Source organism: Charadrius vociferus, unplaced genomic scaffold (genome assembly GCF_000708025.1).
Source record: "Charadrius vociferus isolate BGI_N301 unplaced genomic scaffold, ASM70802v2 scaffold90, whole genome shotgun sequence".
NCBI classification, from domain to species: Eukaryota; Metazoa; Chordata; class Aves; order Charadriiformes; family Charadriidae; genus Charadrius; species Charadrius vociferus.
In genome coordinates this window covers 5,592,534-5,605,117 of record NW_009647222.1, presented here as the reverse complement: position 1 = coordinate 5,605,117, position 12,584 = coordinate 5,592,534, and the positions used below count along the sequence as shown (strand labels likewise).

The following is a 12,584-nucleotide window of genomic DNA, read 5'->3' as shown; positions in this document are numbered from 1 at the left end:
CATTCAAGTCAGCCTCTCCTTGTGACTGAGAGTCTGTTGTTTGTTTAAAACTGTGTCTGTCTACAGCCTCAAAAGACATTTAGATATCTTTTCCTTCGGCTGGTTATTATGACTGTGCTGTACTGTTTTCAAAGTAATGATTAGGTTGGTGTTTGGTTTGGTTTTTTTTTATAGTTTTTTTTTTTTTTCCCTTCCTTCCCCCCTTCAAACTTTCCCAAGACAAGAAGAAAGAAAAACCAAAAAGGAACAAAAGCCAGGGCGGAAAGTAGCAGTGCCTGAAAAAGGAGGAGGTTTGCCTGTGATAGGACTGCCAGTCCAAGCAGCAGTTCCTAGAGTCTCAGCCTGTAACCTCCAACAGGATGGAGGAAGACATTTTCAGTCCAGGTTCTCCTGTCTTGTGCTCTGGAGTGAGAAGGGAAACATCCCTTCCAGTGGGAGTGATCTTGCAGGAAAAACTGTTGGAAGGTTCTGTAGCACAAACCCTAGTTGTGTTGATCTGTGAGGCAGTATCTTTGCTGAGGATTCTGGGGTGCAAAAAAGTGGTGAAATTAGGGAAGTGCAACAAGATGGCAGCTGGACCCCCATGTTTAGTTCAGCATCCCATAAGTGACAGGAAAAATATAGTAAAATTATTGTGTCTTCTGGAATGAGGCCTGAACACATGTATACCCTTCTAGGGACAGAGTGATTTCTCTCCTGACTTTATGGAATAGGTTTTGCAGCATACTGTTCTGGAAAACCACTGTCTTAACTGTCCTCCAGACTCCTCTTGAACTGGGCAATGGCTAGTTATGTGGATAGCTTCTTTTCAGACATTAAGGCAGATCCATCTGAAAGAAATACTGAGGGTAATGATGATGGGAATAATTTTGCAGAGTCATTAATCTCCAATACCAATTTTTTAATGTCAAAAATGCAGAAAGACTTGGATTTTTAATTACTTTTGTTCACTGCTGTGAGTGGTGATTCACAGAAGTTATATTGCTAAGGTGTGGAATGAAGAGGAAGAATATTAGGATGAAGCAGACTTCTCCTGCAATCGTTCAATTCCAGATATCATGGTCTGGTAGCTTTATGCTACATTAGGCTCACTCAGATGTGTTCATGCTTGCAGAACTGGTATTGATGCTGTCAGTGCTGTGCTTGATTTGCTTGGATTTGAGCTGTGAAAACACTGAATCAGTAATGAGGAAAACACAACCTTTTTCTTTTCCAGAAATAAATCGTAGTTCCATGCTAGGTTTCCTTACTGTTTAGATTCTCTGGGTTCATCTAATGACAATTTTATTAGGTCTTTTCCAAACATGCTTATATCTGGTTTGGCTTTGTCCTCAGTGTGTAAGCTGCATATTAGCAGGTGGAGTGCATGTAAAGGGTCTTGGGAAAGTCTTAGTGTAATATCCTAGGAAGAAAATTGTAGGAAAAATTAGTGGCAACATTGGCTTTTTGATTTGGGAAAGGGTTTTCTTAAAAAAAAAAAAAAAAAAAAAGTGCGTTAACAACAAGTAACCATGGATTCAAGAATAATTTTTTTAGAAAGTCTTTGCTCAATAAGTTTTCCTCAAAAAAGAAGGATATGCAGGGATAATGTCATAAAACCAAAGGAGGAGCTAGGAAAAGTACAGATGACGTGCTGTGGCTTCCACTGACCATAGGCTCTGCTAGTTCTGTTGCGTACACTTAACACCTCCTCCTGCAGTTGCAAGCAGCATCGATGCCCCCTCCTGGAAATTTGCAGGATGTCTGAAGTCAGTTTAAGAAAAACTGACTGAGCGGAAGTGCTGCATGCAGATGCCTGAAGCACCAAGTGCTGGGGAGCCAGCCTGATTTTTGAGATTGGTTAAGAAGTCAGCAGCTCCCAAGAAGTACAGGAGATGGTAACTTGCTCTGACAGCATCTTTCAAGACTCTGTATCCAGAACAGAACAGAAAGTGCTGGTCATGCTAACTTGCTCTGGATCTAAAAATCTTTATTACAGTGTAGGTAGCAACTTCTGATCTCTCTAATACCACTATGTGGTCATCCTGAAATCTGAAGCAGTGCTTGGAGCAGCGAGGCAGTCTTTCGTCCCAAGATCCACTTGAACATCTCCCACTCTCTCAGTCTGCTTCAAATCTGCATTTTCCCTAAAAGAAAGAATATTGTCCCAGGATCTTAGTTTTTCTCTCTCCTTCCTATTTAATACAACTCATTTTTTCAAATATGTCCAAGTATTTTAATTCCTTTGAAAAACAAAATAAAAAAACAACCAACCACATGGATGATGCACTAATCAAAACTTGGGACTAAAGAAATTAAATTCCATCCCTTTCTATAACCCTTGGTGCCACCAGTTGTTCCACAGCAGATTTCAGGTTATCTGTGCAGTAACCATTTATCATAGAATCATGACAGGTTTAGGTTGGAAGGGACCTTGAAGATCATCTAGTTCCAACCCCCTGCCGTACGCAGGCACACTTCCCACTAGACCAGGTTGCTCAAAGCCCCATCCAGCCTGGCCTTGAACACTTCCATGGATGGTGCATCCACCACTTTCCTGGGCAATTTGTTCCAGAGCCTCACCACCCTCATAGTGATTTTTTTTTTTTCCTAATATCTATTCTAAATCTACCCTCTTCCAGTTTGAAACCATTACCCCTCGTTCTATCACTACAGATATAATGAAGGGTAAAGTAAAGTAAAAAAAGTGCCTCTCCAGCCTTCTTATAGGCCCCCTTCAGATACTGGAAGGCTGCTATAAGGTCTCTCTTCTCCAGGCTGAACAACCCCAACTCTCTCAGCCTGTCTTCATAGGAGGGGTGCTCCAACCCTCTGATCATCTTCATGGCCCTCCTCTGGACCCGCTCCAAAAGGTCCATGTCCTTCTTATCTTGAGGGCTCCAGAGCTGGATGCAGTATTCCAGGTGTGGTCTCACAAGAGCATAGTAGAGGGGCAGAATCACCTCCCTTGACCTGCTGGCAATGCTTCTTTTGATGCAGCCCAGGATACGGTCAGACTTCTGAGCTGCGAGTGCACATTGCTGGCTTGTGTTGAGTTCCTCATCAACCTACACCCCCATGTCCTTCTCCTCAGGGCTGCTCTCGATCCGTTCTCCGCTGAGCCTGTATTTGTGCATGGGATTGCCCTGGCCCATGTGCAGGACCTTGCACTTGGCCTTGTTGAACTTCGTGAGATTTGCACAGGATCTATATTAAGTATGTTGTAAAATAGCCTGTAAGAAACAGTTTCACTGGCTCTAATGCTGGATCAAAAAGAGTCTTTTAATGTATTAACGTAGGGGGAGGTCTAAGATTCTTAATTTGAATAATTAAGCTGGTTTTGTATTTATAAAAGCATTTCTAGGAAATAGTGACATTATGGCATGATTGTTACTCACATCAGCCCTATTGTTAGGATAAAAATGAATATGAATGTGTTCTTTTTGTTCAGATGTTTTACCATGAAAGAAGAAAATTTGTTGCATAATGAACAGCAGTTTTAACTATTGTCTTATCACCATTGTCTCATTCTTTAGCGAGCTTCTGATGTCATGACTTTCAACTTTTGATGGCATATATGATTCCTAGCTTGAGATTTTTTTAACATTTTGATATGGAGATAGGTTTTAGTTAGAGAAACACTTCTTGACTAGATCTAATTAAGAATATGTAGTTTTCATAGCAAATGAAGCTGGAAACCATTTTGTCTAACATGTTCAGAAAAACTGATCAGTAGAGAATCCAGATTTTTTGGGTCTTTGTTCCTAAACTGAAGCTTAGTTTAAATGGTGGGTTTCAGGTCTGAGCTTGAGTTTGGTTATTGAAGATTGCACAGCTTCACAAAAATACAGTTTTTTTTCCATATAGGATTTTTTTTTGAGTGTGAAAAAATAGAGATAACAGTAAGATGATTGAAACAGAAATTGTCATATCCCATGGAAAGATTCTATTTCATGTTATTTCAATCATTATTTTTATATTCTGTATACAGCAAGGAGATGTGTCATACCCAAACACAGCTTTTTGCTAGTTGCATTGCAAAAGCAATGTAGAGCAGTCCCTTTTCTATATGATAATGAAGCTAGACAACAAAATTACTTAACCTTGTAACTCTGAAAAAAAAGAGTGTACCATACCTGTCAAACTATATTTGTAAGTGAGCTAATTGACTCAAACCCAGCACCATTCTAGAAAGTGAAGATGGCAGCTACTGAAGTCGTTCAATAGTGCATTACAGGAAATGGGTTTTATTCATAGTATCAATGTATTAACTTTCAAATAGTTTTAGAAAACCATTCAGCAAAATCCAGACTTGCTAATAACATTATCTGGTTGAAAGTAAATGGAAGCTTTGCCAACCTAGTGTTTAAAGCTCTCACCAAGAATCTTATTTATTTGAAAAATATTTATATTTTCTTAATAGAAATTGCAGCTATTCATTCAAAATTTACTATTCAAGAAAAGTACGTTTTATGTTGCATGAATATTGTGTGCTTTCTTAGTTTTAGCCCAGGCTTTTAAAAGTGAAATCAATTTCTTACCTCAACTCTATTAATCAAGAAAAAATATAATTTCTGTCTTTTGTGAAGCTGTCATAGTTCCTGCGAAATATTAGACCCTAGGGCCCAGTACTCCATTTAAAGCATTCTACTTGTTCATATAATCTTTTTTTTTTTAACATTCCTTTTGCTTATTTGATGACTTTTATTCTTTTCCCTCTCATTTAGTGAAATTCAATATTATGTCCCTATTCTGTTCCTTTTAAAGACAACTTAATAGAAAATAATAAAAAGCAGAGATTTAATATTTTTATTTTTCAAGGGAATATAGCTGTATTTATCACATTGTCTACTTTCTTTATTTTCCTCTTTTGTATTTTTTGTTTTCTTTTGTTTTCTTGCATATTCTCTGAAAAGTGGTGGGCATCCAGATGAATTGAAAAAGAACTAAAGCTATGTAAGACGTGATTTAAGGCCAGGCTGGATGGGGCTTTGAGCAACCTGGTCTAGTGGAAGATGTCCCTGCCCATGGCAGGGAGGTTGGAACTAGATGATCTTTAAGATCCCTTCCAACCTAAACCCTTCTATGACTATCAAAAAATATTTACGTCCCTAAAGATGCAGATAAATACATATTGGGATTTTTAAAAATGTATAAAAGCACTTAATTTTTAGAAGTCTTCATATTCTCAAATGTCTGAAGTTATGCTGTTTGGGGTTCTAATGAATTCATGTTTAAATGCTTGGTTTTTCCTTTTATTTTTATTTTTATTTTTATTTTTATTTTTATTTTTATTTTTATTTTTATTTTTAAATCCACTCTTTTCCTGGCTCATTCTCTCAGGATTGTGTTTGTACCCAGGCTTACCATGACTAGGTCCTTCTTCTCTAAGAGGTCTAAGTGCAGTCAGTGGTGACTACACAGCAGGAGGAAGGGTAGCAGAATCGTGTTCTCAAGGGTATATAAGAGGAAACAAGTCTCAGTGTAGGCATTTTCTCAAGATGCTCCAGCTGATGAATTAACTAATGTAGTTCAGAATGTGGAAGTTGATCACTGTGATGATTTTGAGCCTGAGGTGTTGTCTTGGGTTTTTTTGTACCAAACTTTTTTTTTTTTTTAGGTTGAACAGTTCATACCAACTGCAGGTGCAATTCATGTCACCTTAAATAACTAATCTTAAAGTTAAGTGCCCATTTTCAGCTAATTGTCTAGACACACTCTATCGTCAATGAAGAAATAAAGGCACTTCAAGAGTGTGATTCATCCCGTCCTAAATTAGATGTCTAAGCTGGGATGAATTGGAAGTAGCTGTCTTTCTCCACCAAATGTCAGGAGAGCGCTGCCAATTGGTTAGACAAAAAGCAGCTGAAGATAGGTGAGATGGTCCCCCTCTGAGCCATTGATATATCTCTTATCCCTCTCTGTTGTTTCACTGATTTGGGAGATGAGTAACATTTTTCACTATTTGCCAAATAGGGCAAGCATGTTAAATAGATGTTAGTATCAAATCCATCAGGTTGATGAGTACATAAGGCAGAAGATAATGTATACAGTTCCACTGAACCTGTGCATAGACAGTCTGTGCTTCATTTTGATTTGTCAAATGATAGCTTAAAGAGCAAAACCTGATGCATAAACCATCATACAAATTTCAGGTTGAGATCAGCCTGGAAATCAGCATCCACCCACAGGGACAACTCCACTTGGTTACTCCTCTGTACAAAAAACATCACAGTGACACTTCAGAGCTATCCTGTCACTTTCTTGTTTCTTTTCTGAAAAGTAAATATTCTAGCTGAAAAACAAATTAAGCACACAATGGATGTATAATACATCTCAAAAGTAACTTGAATGGAAAGCATTTCAGGCTGGCAGAAATATTAGACAAGTTTAACACCATCTGTATGGTTTTCTCAATAAAATTCAGAATAAATATCCATTAGAACATTAATGAAGGTTGAAACTTTTCTCAACAGAGTAATAAGTAACACTTTTACAGCAGAAATTCTGTGCAGTAGATTTATTCCCATGTACTATTTGTGAAATGAAGGGAATATGCAATTTAACATTAAACTTAGCAAGAATGTTTATATTTCGAGGCATGGTTTACAACAGAAACAAATCAACAAAAAGCAATTGTTAAGATTTCATTTACTTCTCCAGCACTAAGCTTCTCCTGAATGTTTTTCATAATTGGACAATAATGTTTTTCAGATGATAGTGAAGCCTTCACTGAGAAAACGATGGACAAAACAACCACTGCTGTGATATAGGATGTCATCTCTCTGAAGGTTTGCTTAACAATTTAAAGGAACAAACGTGTATTAAGCCTGCACTGCTACTAGGCTGAGGTAGGAGAAAACAACACTGTCAAAATTCCATTAAGGTTCACCCAACTCTAAACTAGTTTTCTCAGATTTTGGTTGCAATGTAAATATGGCAGTGGGCAAATTTACCCTGTTGCTATGATATGTTTTGATGTTTGAACTGCTCATTGGTTTTGCCTCTTCCCTTTGTTACTCTAGTTCAAGGAAAGGAATGCTCAAGGACAGGTGTTTCTGCTAGCTTGTTAACTGAGTTTTCTTTTATTCATATTTAAAAGCACTTATGCTCACTGTGCTTACATTTTACTGATACTATCTTAAAGTCAGGACCCTAAATTCTTAAAATCCTATGCTTGGTACATATGGAAATCTGTGCCACAAGAACACTTTTACTTGCTTAATGCATGTTAAGGTGGAAAGAGACCAGTCAGTTAACTGCTATAATCATATGCACAGTGCAGCCATCTTGTCTCATCTAGTTGTTCCCTCAGCTGTGCAAAAAAAGACACTGTAGACGTTTCAAAACCCAAAGATTCTTCTGTTTCACTGTCATTAGGACCTACCTTCTGTTAGCATTCTGAGTTTTGTTGGTCTTAATTAAGATTATTTCTTTCTCTTACCAAACTGTGACTATAAAGACATACACATCATGGTTATCTTTTTAATCCTTTTAATAACAATAATAGTAAAAAACCTGTTGCAATTACTTTTCCATTTATTATTGTGATATATATTTATTTTTTTACAAAGGAACTTGACAAGCAGATTTCTGGAGTTCTTAATGGAGTTGAAACAATAGCCTATGCATGTCATTGTACATGCATAGTGAAATGATGAACATAAATCACGTAACCACACACACACACACACACAGAAAACAAGGCACTGTTGAGACTGTACAAGTAATAAATGACCAAGAGGTTAATTACACATTAAAAACTGAGCTTCTAATGAAAACTGTATCAGTAGTCATTTTAACACCCTAAAGCTGTGCATTGTTTTGGGGTTCTCAGCTTAAAAGCCCAGCTGTGTCCCTTTTTCCATATGTGTTGGACCCCACATTCGTAGGTGAATAAATTGCTCCAATGTTGTTGCTGGAACGAACTAAAAAGTCAGCCAAGCGTTGTGTCACACATGTAGCAGTGTTGCATTTCCGTTTCTCCAGGTGGTGACTACTAAGGTAAAACAAAAAGAGCCAAGATTAAGTCAAATGATGAGCAATCAAGTGTGCCACTTCTGATAGGCATTTGAGCTGTGCTAATGTGGGAGTTCTTTTAACATGTGCACAAATACAGGAACATGACAATCTTCCTACCACCTACTTTGCGCCTGAAAAAAAGTCTTGGCTGTATGCTATTATCAGTTTTAATGATGGGGGTTATTTAAATGCAAAGACCTTAACAGTCATATGTCATTTTTATTGATATTCCGCATAGCAGTTTGTGACATCTAGAAAACCTGTAATGATAGTATAGTTAAGACAGTAAGTGAAAACAATGACTAAATGTTTAGCTTTCAGCTGAACTTCTAAATCTATTTAGAGCTCTTGCTGATATCATGAGGATTACTAACACAATGACAATCACTAACATTTATTTAGTTCTCTTGTTCCCACAGAATCATATCCTGCTCTCACTGCAGTGAACCATAATCTTCCAGTCCACATCAAGTGGATTGAGCCCAGAGACTCTTTCTCCCAACTGCTCCACATGTCATGAGAGGTGGCAGCCATTGCCAACTTCCGCTGACTTCAGTACCACTATAAGATTTTGCTGTCTAAACAGAGATTTCTTCACTGCCGAAAAGCAGCCACATCTTTGTTGAAACCCAGCAACTTGAAAGTGCTGTTGTGCTAGGAGATAATAATTTGCTGGATGAGACTTTAAAGAGTGTCCATGGAAGAATCCATATCTAAAAAGAATATTTTTTACAGAAGTCCATGTAGAACTTATGTGGCTTGAGATTTATTTATTCTTTTTTTAATCACAATGCAATGCTTAGCTTGAGAGAGCTTTTTTGAACTTATTTCTTAGACCACTATGTTGTTCCATCAGACAGAAATGCTTGCTTGCTGAGATTGCTTATTGAGTTATTGTTCATTTTCTTGTGTTTCTTAATGTTGATGTGGCATGAGGTAGACAACAGTTTGCACCAAAAATTTACTGTGAAGAGTGACATTTTCCCGCTTTCAAACTCTGAGCAATTACCCAGGAGTACATTTTCCTATTGATTGACTAAATCTGTTCTCTAAAATTTCATCTATTGTTTTAGAGTTATTTGTATTAATCTAAGAATAAAAAATGGAGTAGCAGTTGTGAGAGAAATGTCTGTATCATAGTGGTTCTTCATCAGCAAATAGGCAGCATTTTCTAAGCAATTAATATTTTAAATATGTAATTATATTTAAAGGAAATGGTTGGATAGGTCTTGATATAGCTTCTCTTAAGTTTCCATGGGTATTTCTATTGATTTAAAAAAAGTTTAATTAAGCCCTTAACATATGAGGTTCAAAAAGCAACTGGTTCTCATGGAAATCCTGATTTGTTTGTGAAGGCAGAATTCTCTTTTTTGTTAAAAGTACAAAATCAGGCCCTGACATTCCAAGTTTAAAATTCCAGTCCTTACAGGGAGCTACTAGATTTCTAGCTGATGTCCAGCCTGACTGAACCCATTATACCTGTTAGCTCTCTGATCCATAACCTTTAATTGAATATGTGCTTCAATGAGACAGTTCTCCCAGTCTCATTGTAAACCAAGGCCCCAGAAAAGCAGATGAGGCATACCACACTCATAAAAGTCATACCTCGTGTTTGAATATTACAATTATTATTCTATTTTTTTTAAAGTAATAGCTGTAAAAATGTGGGCGCTTAGCCTCCGTTATCAAAATATTTTGGAAGATAACCAAATTGTCATATAATAATGACTTTTTTTTTTTAAATTCAGAGAGAAAGGAACGGGCAACTATACAGTCACATGTATTTACTGAATTTATCCAGAACAGATTTGTCATTGAAATAAATTCACTCAGAAGCCTGAAGAACAATTAGAATAATCCAGTGCTGTTTATCTTTTAGTACAAATTGCAAATACTTTTTGAAATGCTACTTTATTATTTTTTAAATACTATTCTATTCATAAAAAAGTTACCTGAAATTTGATTTATGGATTTATAAGCATGAATGCATTTCAGACTAGTTAAATTCTATCAATCAGAGTCAATTGCTGCTTTTCCTTCTGCCCATGATTAAATTGATATTTAACTCTGAATCTGTACTGAAATATTATTTACTTACAGGAAATAGTTATGTTATAAAATAATTCCATTCTAGCAGAGCATTAGTAGTATTAAGAAGGGTATATTTTCTTTTTTTTTTTTTTTCCATTAGGCTTGGAAATGTGACAAACTTACATAAGAAATACCTTTCAAAATACACCTTTCTTCTCAAGGTAATGTGTATTTGTAGCCTTTTTCATTTATGAAAGCATTATAATTGTAAAGTGGTTAACTGATCTGCAAGTTTTGTCTCTGGATTTCACTTTCTACCCTGAATGCTTTGATCTTTATGCTTACAGAATTGCTCTAATTACAAGAAGGAGGGTATTTTAGACTCTTTTTGACAATAAAGAACAGACACAAAGAGCCTCAAGTAACAGACTATCACTGACAGGAAGTTTACTTCATAATTTAATCCTAACTGATATGACTAGAAGAAACAAGGAAAACCAATACCTTTTTGTCTTTGCTGATGGTTGTTCTGGCATTTCCCCACTAAGTCCTGAAAGTGTATTCTGTGACATTACTGGCAATATCCATCCTTGTCTCTTGGAAGTACCATCAGCTAGATCATCAGCCACAGATAGCAATCTTTAAACAACAATAAAATACCCTGTGAAATTGAATAGCTCTATTTTTGCTCATATTATTTGAGATATGAAAGCAAAAGTGATTCATGCAATAAACTGAACATCTTTTCCCCTAAAAAGAAATAAATATGATTATTTATTACTTACTTCTCGATAGGTGTAGCTTCCAAGCAGCTCAGAGTGACAGAAAGTGCAATGAAGAAAACTGACAGCTTTAGGTTGCACATCATTGCTTCCAAACTTTCTGAAAAGGATAATGATTCAAAACTGAAAACAAACTCAAATACTTTTCAGCATATCCTATTACTGATGCCCATTCTGTCCTAAATCAACAGCAGCTATTCTTTTTCACACGCTAGAGTAAAAAATTTATCACCCTGAGTTTAATGGCACAGCGCAGATTCAGACAGATAGCTCTCAACAGTAAAAGTTCATTTTCCATCTAGTAGTTTAAGTCCTTTCCCTTATCTCCAGTTTACATTTCCTGACATGTCCCAGTTTCAAATTCCGGTCCCCGATGCAATTTACCTTGAAGTTATCTTAGCCTTTTCCTGAAAAATGCTGTTGATTAATAATGAGAAACATTGTGCTTTCCCGAAAGCACATCTGTTGCACTGTATCTTAAGTAAGAAAAAAAGGGAAATTGTTTACCTTTTAGTGGTCAGGGAGCTAACTGAAGAAGCACGCCTGTGTTAGCAAGAAGGATGCACGCAACAATTCCACGCTTGCGACTAGCTCTGGAGTATCCCTTTTCCCCCTTCCTTGCTGACAAGTAGTACGGCTCTTATATACCCTTCACACCTTTCTCAGCTCTGACATCAGGCAGCACAGAGACACTGTCATTAATTCCCATCCCTATAGATAGAAAGCACCCCAGAGAGGAGCAGAGGCAGATAGGTCATTATTACATTAGCACATCAGTAAATATTAACCTGGTATATGCAGGATGCCCTTGTGAAGATACTCTAACAGCGTATTGCACATCAGAACTGTAGCCTCAGTTTTACAGTTCTGATAAGATGCTGAGGTAATATTCCCCGTGGGTGTTTTCAAGGGCTAAATAAGGTAACAAAAGTTATAAAGAAAGCCAGAGTAAATGAAACACCAGATCACCAGTAATTGAAATATAAGAAAACAGAGATCTTAGAAAAGATAGAATAGTTAAAGTTGTGGAAGTTTGTTGTAGAAGCATATAATGCTCAAAACAGAAAAAGTGTTTGAAGGGATAAAAGCTGTATGAGGAATAAGAAAAGTGTGCAATTTATTTTAATTGACAGATATGGTGATCATTCAGGGCAACAGGGTAGAAATCGTACATTTTTCAGTAAAGTATGAATATGAATGAAAACTCTCATTATTAATGTAAAATCTTATGTTTTACTAACACTGGTAGATTGCCTATGTCATGCATGAAAATTGTGTCAATTAATATCCCTAAGAAGGCAAAGACTAGGATTAAAAAGCTAGGAAATGCCAGAATAAAGGCTGCCTGTACAAATGTATTTCTCCTGTGTGCACTAGTGTGCTTTAGTGTGTTTGGGAGAAAATATACAGCTCTTAATACACTAAATTCCGTGTTAATGAATTACCTGATTGCAGATTTCCAAGGAATAGTTTAGAACCATTTTTTCCTGATGTCAGTGGGAATTAGGCAAATTAAGTTTTTTTTTTTTTCTTGTCTCATTAGTTGCCTTTAGGTGCCCAAATGCCTTTGGAAAACAGGACTTCCAATTATTTATGGAGGTTAAGATGCTGGTACAAAAGCTCAGGCAAAGTTTTCTGTGATAAGAAGTTATCATATGCATCTTCCATATCCCACAGAACCTGAATTAATTCATAACTGCTTCAATGCAGAGTACATTGCCTTAAATGGAAGCCTCTGTCTTTGTCAGTTTAGTCTGTAACACCAGATTT

At 36.7% G+C, this 12,584-nt stretch overlaps 1 protein-coding gene across 1 annotated transcript; it reads right to left on the bottom strand.

Moving 5' to 3' along the window:
• Positions 1-7,812: 7,812 nt before the first annotated feature.
• Positions 7,813-10,897, bottom strand: IAPP (islet amyloid polypeptide). The gene is made up of 2 exons (XM_009879765.1): positions 10,818-10,897; positions 7,813-7,975 (listed from the first exon to the last, which is right to left on the bottom strand). The coding sequence occupies exons 1-2, from the start codon at positions 10,895-10,897 to the stop codon at positions 7,813-7,815; spliced, it is 243 nt and encodes an 80-aa protein (XP_009878067.1).
• Positions 10,898-12,584: the final 1,687 nt, after the last annotated feature.